The 17,998-nt window shown below is 29.9% G+C and overlaps 1 protein-coding gene across 9 annotated transcripts in view; it reads right to left on the bottom strand.

Moving 5' to 3' along the window:
- The window catches only part of LOC124954315, a 121,359-nt gene that overhangs the window by 90,955 nt on the left and 12,406 nt on the right, over window positions 1–17,998 (bottom strand). For 7 of the 9 annotated variants that reach the window (XM_047507052.1, XM_047507053.1, XM_047507054.1 and 4 more), the window contains exon 1: window positions 11,381–11,611. The exons of 1 other annotated variant lie outside the window; for it this stretch is intronic. In XM_047507052.1, the coding sequence (XP_047363008.1) occupies window positions 11,381–11,603 (223 nt within the window). In that variant the 5' untranslated portion in view covers window positions 11,604–11,611. Of the gene's footprint in view, window positions 1–11,380; window positions 11,612–17,998 lie in introns of those variants that run through there. One more of the 9 variants, XM_047507061.1, reaches the window with a different exon arrangement.

The raw sequence follows: 17,998 nt of genomic DNA, 5'->3' as shown, positions 1-17,998 counted from the left end.
TAACTGATGTTCAAGAACGATGCGACACTCTCTACGAACGTATTTTCTGTCTCAACAGGTGGCACTGACAGAGTCACACAACTACCGTTAAAAGAGGGGTTTAGTATAAGTTTGACTTTCTCATGGTTAAAAACAAAACCAAAACCAGTTACGCACATTTGTATTCGTTTTTTCTTTTTTCTTTTTTTTTTTTTTTCTTCACGAAGAATACTTGATAATATTTAACTAATGATATATCCAAAAGAAAATTATATTTTTATAAATTTTTAAACAAATATTTGATTGTACTCTTTTGAAAAAGATAAAGGGGAAGAGGGTGAGAGAGAGAGAGAGAGACAGAGAGAGAACTTGATAAAAAATACAAACAAAAAAGGCTCAAGAAACGTACCCTAGTATTATTTTTTTTTCAACTAAATACTAGATTTAAAGAAAACGATTTAAAAAAAAAATCGTCGAAATTTGAAACATATCATATATTACTATCATTAGTTAAATAAGAGATTTCAATTACGAGAGAGAAATGGATAGATAGATAGAGATAGATACAGAAAGAGAGAGAGAGAGAGAATAAGATAAAAAAAAAAAAAAAAAGGACAACAAGCTCGACAAACAGTCCAATATTTTTCTTTTTTCTACATAAAATTATACAACATAAAAAGGAAATTCGTCGAAATTTTAAAACGAATCAATAATATATGTACCTAGTTAACCTGTACAAAAAAGAGACAAGTAATTTATTTAACAAGATTCTCCAATTAATCATTCAATTTCATTGAGTTGAAACAATTAGAGAGTACCAATCCTCGTGGTACGTAGGATCTGTTAGATATAAGAGAAAGAGAGAAAGAGAGAGAGAGAGAAAAAAAAAAGGCAAGAAAAAAGAAAAAGAAAAAGAAAAAAGAAAAGGATCTAAGAGTAAAGATAACATCTTTCAGTTCTATTCTATTAAGCAAACTGGCATTATGGTAAATTAACTTTAACAACGAATAAGAGTAAGATAAGAAGGTAGGTTAGCTGAATGAACGACGACGAAGATACAAAAAAAAAAAAAAAAAAAAAGAAAAAAGAAAACAGAAAAAAAACAAAAAGAAAAGTTAGCAAAAGGGGTCTTAACAGACGTGATGGGGGGGGGGCAGAAGGTGTACGGAGGTGGAGTTGAGGTTAAAGGTGGAACACAGTAAAGAACTAATTGCAAAGAAGAAAATGAATATATGAAGAGTTTTAAGATGGTATCTTCTCTTTCTTTCCCCCATTTTTTTATCTCTTTTTTTTTTTTTTTAATATCCCTAGTGAATAAAGATTAACCCTCACCATTCCCTTTCCTCGCCGTCATCCTTACTCCATCTCGCCTATAACGTGTCGTCGTCACGTTCTATCAACGAATAAGCCAAAATTATCGTCCTCGACAAAACCCCAACTCTAAACTTCCCTTCAACCCCATCCCCACCTTCACCCTCGCTCGCACTCCTGTCGACTATAACGAACATCAAATTTTTACGAAGCGAAAAATATTTTTAGCGCACAGATATATATATATATAAAAAGAGAGGTACATATACACACGTATATACGCGCGTGCGCACGCACATAGACACACTTTCAACTCGGCAACTTCTTTCCTCCATAATTTCACGAGATCTAGAGTCTCATTAACGAGAGTTGTAGATAGAAGCAAGTTAGGTGTAAACTCGTGGCCGAAGAAAAATGCAACCATGGCTTGGTTATCTCGCACATATTCTCTTGGACATAATTATGTATCTTGTAATACAGTCTGTTAAATAATGTGATAAGCATTCTTACAGTCTCTTTCTCTCTTTTTCTTTCTCTCACTCTTACTTCTTTTTTCCCTATATATATATATATAATATATGCATTGAATTAAATAAAAATATAATATTTCATATCGTATGTAAGAAAATATTTTTAATGAATAGAATATATATATATATATATCATGTTAATTGATAAAATTTCTCGTTGTTCCTTTTTCGTTCTCTTCAAGGAAAAAAAGGAAAAAAAATGAAGCAAAAAAAAAAAAAAAAAGAAAAGAAAACGAAAATGAAAAAGAAAAAAAGCGAGGAACAAACGCAAACGTAATATTATTAAATTATCCATAGAGATATTGCATGTATACGATACATTTATACACACATACATAAAATAAGATTTTCTCCGATTACGTTTCTTCGATGTAACTACTATCCCATAGCAAATTGAATTCGTAGCAACATTCCCGCCTTTTCTGCGTGTTATCAGTGAATACTTCGGAATTGACATACGCGTATAAACCAATCTCATACACGTACATACATCTCGTACATATACATACATATAGGCACATATATATATATATTTATATATGTACATATATGTGTATACTACGTATATACATATGTAAGTACATACGTACGTACGTATGTACAAGTGTATACGCAGAGAAACGCCTAACGTAGCATCGAATTACATAGTGAAGAGAGACAGATAAATAGATAAAGAAAGAGAGAGAGAGAGAGAGAGAGAGAGAGAGAGAGAGAGAGAGAGAGAATGAAAAAGAGAAAGAGAAAAAGAGAGAGCAACTAGAAGAGAAGCTTCGATGCACATAAGAGCTAGTAAAATGGAAAGAGAGAAAAAGAGAGAAAAAGAAAGAGAGAGAGAGAGAGAGAGAGAGAGAAAAAGCATAAACGAGAATCCTGAACGCGAATGGATCGACATTGGGTATCCCATGATCTCGGAAAACGCATACCCGTTTTCCTGAACGTATATTGAGAAGCATTGGCAGCTCAACATTGGACGTTATTTATGACGTCATGATATATAGCTGTCTACATCAAACGTTTTAAAAGTGCTACGTCATCGTGAAAATTACCATTAGATATCGGGATGGTCAATTAAGGATGTCGAGTTGTCGATCGATAATAATTAATATATGTTGCTTTGTAAAAAAAAAAAAAAAAAAAAAAAAAAGAAATGTCGTACGATGACTCGATAGTGTTTACTATAATTAAGTTAAATTAAAAGAAAGTAAATCGTCGACTACGTTAAATAATTTTACTTCTGTCAATGTTCCTTTCTTATTTTTCTTTTTATTTTTCTTTTTACTTTTTCTACTTTGTTTGTCTGTTTATAATCTTTTTTCGAGTTTTATATAACTATATTAAATATATATATATATATATATATATATATATATATATATATATATAGCATAAGTGTTTTATATGTATATAAAATTGATTTAGACCTTCTACAGGGTCAAATTTTATGGGACTACGACGTGCTTATGGTTGATGGCACACGGTCGATCGTTGTCTGTAAGCCTCTACAATGATACACTTCAAAATCTATGGACACCATAATCGCACGTGTATATAGGCAATCCCATAGAGAGAAAAAGAGAGAGAGAGAGAGAGAGAAAGAGAAAGAGGGTGTGTGTATGTATATGTGTGTTTATGTGAGTTGAGTATATAAATACGTATAGATATTATAGTATATATACATGTAGTATGATTGGATCGGTGGTTGGGTAGGTGATTGGGTGGGTTTATATACATATACATGTTTAGTATGTGTCTTTGTCTGTATATACAGATGGCCAGGGTACACTTTACAGAGACTGAGCAAGCCAAAAAAGAGAGAGAGAGAGAGAAAGAGAGAGAGAGAGAGAATGAGGTAGAGAAACGAGATAGAGTCAACCATTACAGTTCCATGAAAACCCGATTGCATACTATATAATTTCCCGTTTACTCGCTATAGTAGTAGATTCATGAGTATGATACCGACAAGAAGCTTAAACTTAACTTCTATGTGTTCTTGTTATCCATTGATTTTCTTTTCCTTCCCTTCTTTCTTTTCTTTTTGTTTGTTTCTTTTTTCTTTTTTTTTTTTTTCTTTTTTTTTTTTCGTTCTTCCTTCTCCATCGAAAAACTTTTGTGTTCAATGATATATAGTTACTATCATTGTCGCCATTATCACCATTATATTTATATACGATGTGAATATATTTTATAAATCGGAGGGGGGAGAAAAAAAAAAAAAAAGATAAACAGAAAAGAATATTTGTATGGGGGATGGAAAAAGAAAATTTTCTAAACGAATTGATACTTCTTAAGATGATTTTTAAAGATCAAATTATTACCACCTCCTTATTCCGTACTCCCCTTGGATTTGCAGTTTTATAATACGGAAAAGAAATTGCTTTGGGGTGTCGCGAAAGGGGAGAGAAAAAAAAAAAATATGATCTTACAAATCAGCCAAGAAACTTTGATCGATTTGAGAGAATTTTTTTATTCGTTTTAAAAAATGTAAAAAAAATTTTTAAGACGAGTGAGAGAGGAGAAACACGCGATAAAAGTTCATTTCGTTTTTCCGTTCTATTATTTCTTTTTTTGTTTTGCTTTTTTTTTTGTTTCGTTTTTTTTTAATTTACGATATATGTCGCCAAAAGATATATGAGTTCCTATGTACGTATATCCTATATATTTTATCGTGCACGGACATTGTAAATATAAGGTTTTTTTCATTGAAAAATGAAGGTTTCATAGCCGTCAGGAATATTGAGATGTCTCATGGAAACTTGAATTTTGGCTTGATCGATGAATACACGTAACCCAATAGGGAAAGCGAGAGAGAGAGAGAGAGAGAATGTGATTTTTATAACTTATTCTCCCTGATTTTTGATCTTATTATTCTCCCTAAATCTTTGTACTCATTTTCAAAAATATATTGCCACGATGACTGTCCATTTCAATGGACACTTCATATCCGATGAATTTTTATAATAAATCAAATTATAATAACACTACTATTACTACTACTAATAATAATAATAATTATTATTATTATTATTATAATTATAATTATTATTATTATTATAATTATAATTATTATTATTATTATTATTATTATTATTATTATTATTATTATTATTATTATTATTATTATTATTTTCTTCTTCTTCTTTTCTTTTTTCTTTCTTTCTTTCTTTTTTTTTTTCTTTTGAACTCATTTGAAAACGATCGAAAGTTAACACAATCAATGAACAATACAATAGATATCATTTATATGTATGTATACGTACGTATGTATATTTATTTTTACGCTTGTACGATACCTCCAATGAAATTAATTAATGATGAGATAACTGATAATTGAATCACGAAGGAAAATATACGAATTTATCGAGGGCCGTAACACGGAGAGTTTTGAACTGTAATTAACGAGTACACACGGAAAAGCTTGTATTATTTGCCTGTTGCTATACGTCAAACCGTTGGAACAGCATAATAGATGAAGAGGTTGGTGGAGATAAAAAAAAAAAAAAAAAAAAAAAGAAAAGAAAAGAAAAAAAAACGGAGCAGTAAGAGTAATCAATTTACTCATCACGTAACTTAAACTTCTTTAACATCTGCCGACGTCGTTCTGATTAAGTACAAGAAAAAAGAAGAAAAAGAAGAAAGGGGGGAGAGAGAGAGAGAGAGAGAGAGAGAGAAAGTATAAACAATAAGTGATCAAATAATAAGTAAATATATGTACATAGTTAAAAATTTTGTACCACAAATAGCTGTTAACTTAATCGATTGTCAATAACTTTGATCAAACTTAAAGAAAGAAAGAGAGAGATGGGAGTGGGTGAGAGGGCAGGGGGGGGGAAGAAGAGAAGGAGTAGAAGAAGTTCGAAAATTTCGTTAAAAAAAACTTTACCAAATTGATACTTCATCTCGACATTTTTCTTTTTTTTTTTTTTTTTGTTTTTTTTATTTTCTTTCTTCACAAACGTACGACGACGTCGTAAATAACCGATGGTGGAAAAAAAGCAAAAAAAGAAAAAATTAAAAAGGAAAGAAAAAAGAAAAAGCTGTTCGTCTAATGATAACAAATGTTATTTTCATTGTAGTATCAATGATAAATGTTAAATTGATTAAAGCGTCAATTCAAAATTAATCAATTAATCAATTAATTTGAGAGATTTATTATATTTAAATTAATTATTGATGAAAATTTTATTAATCAAACGAAGTTTTGTTAATCGAAACGCACTAATCAATTATTTTTCTCGCAAAAAGAAAAAAAAAAAAGAGAGAATGACGCATGAATGTGTACGATCGCAAATACTTCGTTGTAATAACAAAAAAAAAAAAAAAAAGAAAAAGAAAAAGAAAAAAAAATAGAAAAAAAAAAAATAGAAAAAAGATCATACGAGATCACAAACAACGCTTTAAAATGTAAATAAATGTATGAGATAACAATTGCATATTCTCTTGATAAAAAAAAAAAAAAAAAAAAAAAGCAATTTGTATTTATTACATTAACTGATAATATTGTAATATTTATTGCGTCATTGATTGATTCATTCTTTCGCTCTTTCACTTAATCATTCTCTCTCTCTCTCTCTCTCTCTCTCTCTCTCTCTCTCTCTCTCTCTCTCTCTCTCTCTTTGTTCCATAATATTATTACCAATGAAAACGGGATTAAAATATAACACTGACTAGTAGTTTCATATTCCAAAAAGTCATTTGTATTTACAATGACTATTACTATCCTAGAATAAGGTTTCCCTATTATGAACCTAATTAATAGAATTTGCGGTTAACATTAATCGTTTCGGCATTAAGTTAAAATTAATTTATTTAATAATAAGTCAATAAAAATAAAAATATAGTTAACAATGATGATGATAATAATAATAATAATAATAATAATAATAATAATAATAATAATACTAATAATAATGGACGAGGATTTTGATAGAACTATTGAAAATGAACTAACGTTTGAAAATTGTAAACGATTTTCATTTTACCTTTTTCTTTTTCTTCTTCTTTATATAACTTTTTTTAGATGAAACAACGACGTTCTTTGATATTTACGATCAACGTTTGAATTAATACGAACTTTAAAAATAATACGAGCTAAATACGAACGAATAATGAATGCAATAATATATGTAAATTGTAAATTAATCGTTTATCAAGGAAAATATCAACGTTAACGATATTATTTAATAGAACTAAAGGGATATTGAATTTTGTTTTGTTAGAAGAAAATTTCATGATCTCTCCCTTCTACCCTCTCTACGTCCCAACACCAAACCTTATCCAACCTTCCTATGAAACAATTACTAACTAGGTCTGCTTTTCGAAGGACTGGCTAGCTTTTCATGTCAAACAAATACCATTTCCCGCCTAGCAAAGAGAGAGAAAGAGAAAGAGAAAGAGAAAGAGAGAGAGAGAGAGAGAGAGAGAGAGAGAGAAAGAGAGGCTTTAATGATTTTCTTGTAGAACGCAACTTTCCTCTCTCCGGCAAATCGAGTTCCGCCCGGCAGGTATAAAGTGCTGCGTAACGTTTCTCACGAGAGAACGAGCGAAAATAAGGGGATAGGGGGTGACAGGGTAAAGGTAGAAAGGCAAAGGAGATTGGGGGTGGCCGACACACCACGAGAATAAGTAACTGTTTCTACGTGATTTAATTCAGGAGTTAATTTCAAAACAATTATGAAATATTATATTTTACTTTTATAATTTGTCATTATTATCATCATTATTAAAATTATTATCATCTGTTTTTTTTTTCTTTTCTTTTCTTTTATCTTTTTTTTTTCGTTTAATTTTTGTTCCGTTCAGACGACAAAGCGTAAAATCATTGGAACGAAATCATTATCATTATTATTGTTATTTTTTACAATATTTTTTTTTATTGTTTCTTTTTTTTTTTTTTTTTTTTTTTTTTTTTTTTTTTTTTTAATAAGATTATACGAAAATATTCAAGACCGTTCGATTTACGTATATGTGTGTATGTACATGCGCGTATGTGTGTGTGTGTATATATATATATATATATATATCCAAAAAAAGAAAATGATTTGCATGAAAGTTAGGGAGCTTTAAGAAAAACTTCCCCCTATTCTTTTTCACTCTCACCATCTATGATAAGAGAATCATAGCTATATTTTAAAAGCTATGTTTTCTCTCTCTCTCTCTCTCTTTTCTTCCTTTTCTTTTTTCTCTTCTTCCCTTCCCATTTCTTCTTCTTCTTCTTCTTCTACTTCCACTTCCACTTCTTCTACTTCGTCTTTTCTTTTCATCGTTTTCAATGTGAAGAGAATATTAAGATTACCAGACGACCTACTACTAAGCCCGTTATTTATCTAGATAGAAAGTAAGTATGAGTATTGTATAAGGATATATACGTATGGTGTTATATATACTATAGTATTAACATATTTATTTTGTAACCCACCCTTTATTATATTGTATATCAAACTTCCTATATACATTCTTATATATATAATATATATATATATATATAGTATTTTATCAATTCGTAAAAATATTCATATTCTGCCTATATATGAAAAATTGTAAAGCCTTAAAAAAGAAGAAATATGGATTACGGATATTCGATATATTTCAAACTTGAAACCATGGATGTCCCACTTTATGTATACGTGACCAACATATTTCTCTTATTAGCTCTCACCTTTAGAATAAACCCTAATACAAAATTTTTCTATCACATAGATAAAATGTACACATTCATATATATATATATATACATACATATATATATGTACATTTTATTCCAATATATATATATTGGAATATTTCTTATAGAAAATCGTATTTTCTTGTCACGTTTTAATATCTCAATTCAAAGCAACCTCTTTTCTCTAATCTACATTAAAAAGAAATAGAAAAGTCTGATGTGTATAAAAATCGTTTTACTATAGGTACACGCTTCACGTAACAGTTTCGAAGAAATTGTGAAAGAATGAAATAAAGATAATCGTGACACGTCGTAAACGAATCAGGAAGTGATCCTTTCCGGCCATTACTCGAATAAATGTCTCTCTTTCTCAACCCCCCATCCCTCCCCTACCTCCCTCTCTCTCTCTCTCTCTCTCTACTTCTTCTAACAACAAAAAGAACATAGAATCGTACGAGAGTACTCTTCTCTCGATCACTTTGCACTTTTCCTTTTATGTAATCCCTATGTACGAGATTAAATTGAAAGATATACGAACGCACATATTCGTGTCTCGAATTTTCAATCGTTACTTCGTTGTAATAAATTTGTAAAAAAAAAAAAAAAAGAAAAAAAAAAAAAGATGGAAAGATACAACACGACTAGCATATAATTTCTTTTTCTTTTTATTTATCTGCCTTTTTTTTTTCTTTTTTTTTTCTTTTTCTTTTTGTTTCTTTTTCCCCGTCTCTCCATTTTTTTTTCTTTTTTTTTTTTTTTTTTTTTTCTCTTCTTCTTCTTGTCCACAATTCCCGATAATGGGGAAGTGAGTGGGTGGCTAATGGGGCGAGAGGAGGACACAACTAACAACTCGTTAATTTCAAATCTGTATCAAGCGATACAAAGAGAGACATTTTCTTTTCATGTACAAATTAATGGGAATATTAATTACATGTAGAACAAAATGCAAGGAAGAAAAAAAAAAATATATATATATATATAATATGACTTAAAATATTTCTAAGCTCGTGCGATGATCATAATGATCGATAAATGCATCGATCTGATAATACATCGTAACGATCAAACGATAAATGCAGATTTGTGGATCTCTGTGAAAAAAAAAAAAAATGAAAAAAGTATTGGCGACGAGTTAAGGGATTGGAGAAAATTGAAGGGGGAAAGGAAGGAGGGTGGAAGGGGTGTAATTGGAACGAGAATTGCATCGAGAATAAGTGATATAATTGTTCGACGAATAAACTTTTTTATATAGCACAAAATATATATTTATATGTTAAAGAGAATTATGTTATATTACGACTGGAGAATCGTGCGATCTCGTGTAACGTTAATTAATCGACAAGAGTAAAAGTCAAGGAAGTCAAAGCGAATGAAAATTTAAGCGTTCCATAGCCACGCTCATAATCTCGTTTTACTAACTGCATAATTGCATTTCCTCTATCGCTTCGAAACACCAAAAGGGTTAGCCACGCAAAAGTCGCGCTTTTCGCTTTTCGATTGCGATTCTTTTCGTTGTTCCTTTTCTTTCATTTCTCTTTTGTATCTTTGTTCTTTTTTTTTCTTTTCTTTTTTTTTTTTTTTTCTTTTCTCTTTCTTTTTTTTAATCCCTTCATTCGTCGATTTCATTCGCATGTACGCATAATTATTTTCTATCGTATCTTCTTCCTTTTTTTCCTTTTTTCTTTTTAATGATTTATTTATTTTATCTATTTGATCGTTCGTTTATTTCTTTGTTTATTAAGCGTTCTCTTGACTTTTTATGTAAATGAATAATATCGAAAGAATACGAATAACGGGACGATAAGAAACTATCAATCGATCAACTCGAATGACTATTTCCATCGCACGCTAACTTATTCACTAGTCGATTAAATAATGAAATCGACTCGAAAGAAACTCGGAGTTAACGCGGTTAACGTTGGAAAACTTACGGAATGAAAACCGATCAAGTTTTATCGAAACAAGGTACATATAAAATATGATACACAGACATGTATGTATATATATATATATATATATAAATACACATAACTATATATATATATATATATATATATATATATATATATATATATATAGAAGAATAAATGTTCGATTGATCGTAAGACATAAATAATAATAACTGAATAATAAAACTTTCGATTGAAAAAGTATCTCGATAAACTGATTCAATTATATAATTATTTATTTTAATGAAAGAAACGTTCGTGGAAAAACATGTATGCAAAATGAAACAAAACGAATAAAAAAAAAAAAAAAAAAAAAGAAAATGAAAACAAAAAAAAAAGAAACGTGAATTAAATTTCTTCGTTAATTTTCCACGAGTATCATTGACGAATACCGATGATACACCCACAAATGCACACATACATATATATGTGCATATATATATATATATATATATATATATATATATATATATATATGTGTGTGTATATGTGTATGTATATATATATATATACATAATAAAGGCACGTAAAGAAAAGAAAAAAAGGAAAAAAAAAAAAAAAAATACTTTAAGACGAATCAAACGTGACTCGTGCGTATTACTTCCTTCTCTTTTTATTTATTTATTTACTTTTTTCTTTTTCTTTTTTCTTTTTTTTTTTGTTTTTTAATTTTTTATTCGCTTGTATAATTAAACAATGAAAAAGAACGAGAGAAAGAAGGAAGAGAAAAATAAGACGTTCATTCGAAATGAAAAAATCGGTATAAATATAAAAGGAAAAAATAAAAAAGAAATAGAAAAGTAGAATACAAATAATTAGTGTAAAGAGAGAAAGAGAGAAAGAGAAAGAGAAACGAAGAGAGTGAGAGAGAGAAAAAGAGAGAGAGAGAGAGAGAGAGAGAGAGAGAAAGAGATTATAAGGATCGAATGGAATGTATAAAATCTACTCACGATTATGTGGCACGTTTTGGTGGTGCGGCAGGACTGTCGTCGTCGAGGGTAGAAAAGCACGTCGGGTCCCCGCTAAAGAGACTCTCTTGCTCTCTCCCACCCCTTGCTTCACATCGCGCAGACGTGCTGTTCCATCCCCCTCTATACGTTCACGTATACATACATGCGAGTCCAGATACGACCAAAACCTACCATAAATACATACGTTCATATATGCATACATACATACATACTTACACACACACACACACACACACACACACACACACATACATACATACATACATGCATACGAACATACATACATACACACGCATATTCTCATACATACATAAATACATACATACACATACACACATTCTCATATGTACATACGTACATACATACACATACACACATTCTCATACGTACATACATACATATATACATACATACATATATACATACATACATACATGTATATATATATACATATATTCATATATGGAAATGTATGAACCTCTATATATTTATACATATACGTATATGTGTGTATGTGGTGGGAGGGGGTGGAGATGTATATTAATGAAAGAGAGAGAAAGAAAGAGAGAGAGAGAGAGAGAGAGAGAAAGAAAAAGAAAAAGATAGTACCGTTCTCCGACTTTTCTCCAAACCGATAATGAGAGAGACATATTAAGGGATGGATGATATGTAAGGGATGAATCGTATTGTAACGAATAAATATACATGTATATATGTACATATCTAAATATATCATTCTATCTAATGAAAGGGTAGTGTTCTTTTTCTATTTTTGCTTTCTAAATACATTTTTCGTTTTCGTATACTTCTTCTTTTCCTTCTTCTTCTTCTTTTTCTTCTTTTATTATTATTATTTATTTATTAATTTGTCTTTGCTTTACTTTCCTTCTCTTCTCTTTTCTTTTTATTTGGCTAATAATAATGATAATAATAATAATAATAATAATAATAATAATAATAATAATAATTAAAAATAAAAAGAAAAGAAACAAGAAACGTGGAAATTGTTATACAATTTTATTTATTTTAAACAATCAGACGTAAAACGATACGCATACTTTTATATCTCCGCATTTCGCTCAGTTTTTAATTGTTTCTATTGTCGTAGAAATATTTTTTTCTTTTCTTCTTTCTCCCTTTTTTTCTATTCTTCTCATTTCATTGTTCATTATTATAAAATTAATTGTTAATTCATATATACGAAGTTGTTCCTTTTTTTTTCTTGTTCTTTTTTTTTTTTTTGTTTTTTTTTTGGTATTTCAAACTACAAGTTATAATATGACTTCCACGTTGTGTAACTTTTTTTTGTTTTTTGTTTTTTTTTTTAATTTATAGATTCAAAAACATTAGATCATAAAGGATTAATCGAATGATTGTGATGATAAGGATTATAGATTTTTATTCTTTTTCCTCTTTTTCTTTTCTTTTTTATTTATGACGGTACTAAATGTAATAAAAAAATAAAAAAAAATTTATGGTAACTTTCTTAATCATTCTCTCTCTCTCTCTCTTTCTCTCTCTCTCTCTCTCTCTCTCTCTCTCTCTGTCGTTCTATATTTTTTTCTATTATTTCTCTAATGTTAACGATCGAAGTTTTATGAGCTTTAAAATCCCAGAAAAATGACGTTCACGGACTCGTGATGTTTAATGTAAAACGTCCGAGCCACGAAATGCATGTAAAACTTAGCGAATGAGCGTTACGTCGAAAAAAGAAAAAAGAAAAAAGAAAAAAGAAAAAAGAAAACAAAAAAGGGAAAAAGGAAACAAAGAGAGAATGAAAAAAGAAAAGAAGGAAGAAGAAGAAGAAAAAGAAAGAGAGAAAAAAAGCAGAAGGGAAATATCTGTTATCTCAGGAGTACGAACATAGAAGCAAATGCAAACTTTCTGATGGAACGTGAAAAAATAACATCCCGCGGGACAGTCATAAGAAAAAGTAGTATCGCGGTCGCTACTCGTAAAAAAAGAGTAACACGTTTCCTCTCTCACTCTCTCTCTCTCTCTCTCTCTCTCTTTCTCTCTTTCTCTCTCTCTTTCTTTCTATATCCATCCCTTTCTCTTTTTCTCTCTCTCTCTCTCTCTCTTTTTCTCTCTTTCTCTCTCTCTTTCTTTCTATATCCATCCCTTTCTCTTTCTCTCTCTCTCTCTCTCTCTCTCTTTCTCTCTCTCTCTCTTTCTCTCTTTTTCTTTCTCCGTACCGTACATTTTCTTTTATTTCTTTTTGTATTTTTTCTTTCCTTTTCTTTTTTTTGTTTTCCATACATAATACTTTTCTTTTCTCAAACTTAATAAACTCTGACTTTCATTGTCGTGAAATTTTACACAACTCCAACCTAATCTTTTGATCATATTCCCTTAAATTCATTCGAATACATTACAAGAAGAAATTATCTAAAAAAAAAGAAAAGAAAAAAAAAAAAATATATATATATATATATATATATATATATATAAATTAATTAAATCATAATTATTATGTTCCTTTCTTACGAATTTTTCTTTTCGCTTTATTCTAAACTTTATAAAAATCATTCGGAAAATTGTTCGAAGGAACGAAATAAACGAATCGGAAATAATTCCAATTGTATTTTAATAATTAAACGTTAAACTCGATATTAATAAATATTCTCGATAAATTAAAATTCGAGTATGAACGAATGACAATTGTCAAGATGAAAAATTAATTAATTAATACAATTAAACGAAATATATCATTCGACAAATATCTTTAAACGTGATGGATGATGATGATGATGATGATGATGATAATAAATAGAAATTATTAGATAACGGACGATTAGAAAAAATTTCTTTTCTAATAAATTATAAGTAAAAGGGATAGGAAGAAAGAAAGAAGGAAAGAAAGAAGGAGGGATAAAGAGAAACAAAAGAGAGAGAGAGAGAGAGAGAGAGAGAGAGAAGGTGAGAGAAAGAGAGAGAGATCGGGAAGAGTGGGGGGTGCAGTGGCACTAATTACAAAGTTGCAGCGATTCGAGGTCGGTCTTCGAGCCGGTTGCTCATGAATCTTTCACGCTCATTCAAGCTTCGTCCATTACACCGTGAAACGCTTCGCTCTATACCGAGTAAAAACCATGGAAGGGTAGTATACCGAGTGGAAAGAGAACGTTCGAGGTAAGACAGGTCCCTTCGAGAGAGATAGATAGATAGATAGATAGATAGATAGATAAATAGGGAGAGAGAGAGAGAGAGAGAGTGAATTCAAGTATACGAAAAAAAAAAAGAAAAAAGAGATAATAAAAAGGACGAGAGGAATGAGAGAAAGAAAAAAAAAAAAAGGACGAATAGTAAAGGAAATAAAAGAAATAAAAGAAAAGGCGAGGGATGAGGGAGGAGGGAGAGAGAGAGAGAGAGAGAGAGAGAAAAAGAATAGAAAAGGAGGAGAGAAAATATGAAGAAAACAAATTCAAACGGGAATAAATGGGAAATATGTCGAAAAAGATAGAAAATAACAAATGGCGGGAAGATGTCTTTCTCTCTCTCTCTCTCTCTCTCTCTCTCTCTCTCTCTCTCTCTCTCTCTTTCTTGTTTCTTCTTCTTCTTTTTTAAATGATCAAAAGAAATAAAGAATGAGAGGAAAGAAAGAGAGAGAGAGAGAGAGAGAGAGAGAGAGAGAGAGAGAGAGAGGATGATACGTTCACTACGTGTAGAAGTCTCATTATCATTCTTCGTTATATATCTTCGATGACGAAGTATAAAAAAAGAAAAAAAGAAGTAAAAAAAAAGAAACAAAAAAGAGAAGAAATTGAATGAATAAAAAGAAAAGAACGAAAGAAAGAAAAAGGAGGAAGGGGGAAAAAAAGAAAAAAAAAAAGAAGAAAAAAAAAACCAGGCGACGACGTTGGTTGTAAAAAAGGGATCGCCGAGAGCTAACGATTGCTCTAGTAAGCTCATGGGGGATTTTAATAAAGGAAGGAGAACTTATTCATACCTGTGCCCATGGCGCGCAAGCGCTGAAAAGCCACCTGTAGCCCCAGCTTCCAATCAATACATCATACAGAGAAAGAGAGATAGGGAGAAAGAGAAAGAAAGAGATAGATAAAGAGAGAGAAAGATATATATATATATATATATATATGTATAGGAAGAGAGAGAAAGAGAGATAGAGAGAGAGATAGAGAGATAGAGAGATAGAGAGAGAGAGAGAGAGAGAGAGATAAAGAGAGAGAGAGAGAGAGACAGAGGGAAAGGTGGAGAGAAAGAGAGAAATCCAGATTGTGCTAGCTACCTGGTAGCAATGGGTATATAACGCGAGCAGCGACCTGCTAACCAAACCAGAAATCGCCTGTTGCTGCTGGTACTATTACTGGTTGCTCCTATTGGGCAGCGTTATATAATATACCACGCTAGTTATTGCGAACGAGGAGAAAAATTAAAAAAAAAAAAAAAAAAAAAAAAAAAAAAAGAAAAAAAAAGAAAAAATAATAAATAATAAATAAATAAATAAATAAAAATAAAAATAAGAAAAAAAAAAGAACAAGAAAAAAGAGAAAGGAAAAAAGAATGGGGCTAAAAGACAATTATTAACTTGGTACATCCTCGTTTTCTTTTTTCTTCTTCTCTTTTTCCTTTTCCTTATCTCTTTTCTTTTCTTTTCTTTTCTTTTCTTTTCTTTTCTTTTCTTTTCTTCCTACATTTCTTACTTCGTTATCTTCTTCCTTTATTTCTTTATTTATTTCTTTATTCATTTATTTTTCTATATTATCGAGTATGACGATACGAGTATCGACTCATATTAATATACATCGCGAACCACGAATTATTAAGTAATTTCGACAATTTCAGATCGTTAATTTACTCGAACGTGAAATACAATCTTACACATAGCTCCTGTTCATTTTCGTTCATTCGTTCTACCTATCGTTCATACCTATCTACCTACGTACATACGTACGTTCAATATTCGTTCGATGGTCAAATGCAAAATGCAAAATGTAAAATGCAAAATGCAACAGTTCCAAACAGGTACGAATGAATTCTGAGAATTCGCTTTAAAGCATCGCACGGGGAAAATATTCTCCCGTGGAAATTCGAATGAGAATAAAAAGAAAAAAGAAAAAGAAAAAAAAAAGGAAAAAAAAGAAGAGAGAGAGAGAGAGAGAGAGAGAGAGAGAAAGAACAGAAAAATGAAAATGACAAAAAGCAAAAAAGAAAAGAGTAAAAAAAGAAAGAAAAAGAAGAAGAAGAAGAAGAAGAGGAAGAGGAAGAAGAAGAAGTAAAAGATAAAGAAAAAAAAAAATAAGTTGAAAATAAAATATGATAAACAAACGAGGAGTACAATGAGCGCGTGCTTAATAACACAATCGCGAAAGAATTCGAGACAAAGATGAAGGGAGAGGAAGATTAAAAAGAAAACAAATAAAATTGAGTAATAATAAAAAAAAAAAAAAAAATGAAAGAAAAAAAGAGTGCGAACAAAAGAGAAAAGAAAAAAAAAAAAAAAAGAAAAAAGAAAATTAGGATAAAAAAAAATGAAAAACACGTCGGATCAAACTGACTCGGAGATTAATCAATAGATATACCCGTGATACATTCCTGTGAAGAAATTTTTCGATGTCGCGTGTGATAGTGGGATTACCGGTCAGTCCATCAGTACTGTGTGATACGTTGCACGGTTTAAAAAACGAAAAACGAAAAAACGAAAAAAAAAAGCAAAAACAAGAAAAGAAAAGCTAGAAAACAACAACAACAACAACAAGAAAAAAAAAAGAACAAAATATCTTTCTAAAATGCAACACGTCGGAATTGTCGTTTGGGATTATCTTATCGTAAACATTTTTTTTATCTTTTTTTGTTCGTTTTTTTTTTCTTTTTTTTTTTTTTTAATTCATTCTTTCTTTCTCTCTTTCTTCCTCTTCTTCTTTTTTTTTTCTTTTTCCACGTAGAGACGCGCATTCTTCAAAGCGATTTTAACGAGTGTACGAAACAGAAATAAAAAGAGAAGGAAAATAAAAGATAACTAAAAAGTGATAGGGAATGAGAGATAGAAAGAGAGAGAGAGAGAGAGAGAGAGAGAAAGAGAAAATATGAACAACCGGAGAAAAAGAACTTGTGTTAATTTTGTAAAATGCAAGTTCCACTAAGTGGGTTTATCTTAAAGGGCATAGAAAAAATATAGCCACATTTTATATAAAACTATCGCAATTTCAATCGTAGATGTGAATTATTTTAATTTATATAGATATCGTTATTAATTAAGTATTTAAACTTATCAATCGGTTACACAAATTATATACATTATTAATATACGTAAAAGCCAAAACTCGTAACGTTAATCATTCCATGAACATGAAAATTATTTCGAAGCTATACTCATTCCAACTATTCCAACTGTATATATATATATATATATGCTATGTGTGTGTATATAGTATATATATACATATATATACGTGTGTATGTATTAACCTATTTCGAAATAAATATATATATCCTGTTTCTTGCAATGTTCATTTGATATATGCACGTACACATACATTATATAATTGATTAGAATAAATATATATATATATATATATATATATATATATATATACATATTGTTTTTATTATTTAAATTAATATAATTGTATATATGTAATA

This window comes from Vespa velutina, chromosome 15 (genome assembly GCF_912470025.1).
Source record: "Vespa velutina chromosome 15, iVesVel2.1, whole genome shotgun sequence".
NCBI classification, from domain to species: Eukaryota; Metazoa; Arthropoda; class Insecta; order Hymenoptera; family Vespidae; genus Vespa; species Vespa velutina.
This window is presented reverse-complemented; position numbering and strand designations above follow the sequence as displayed.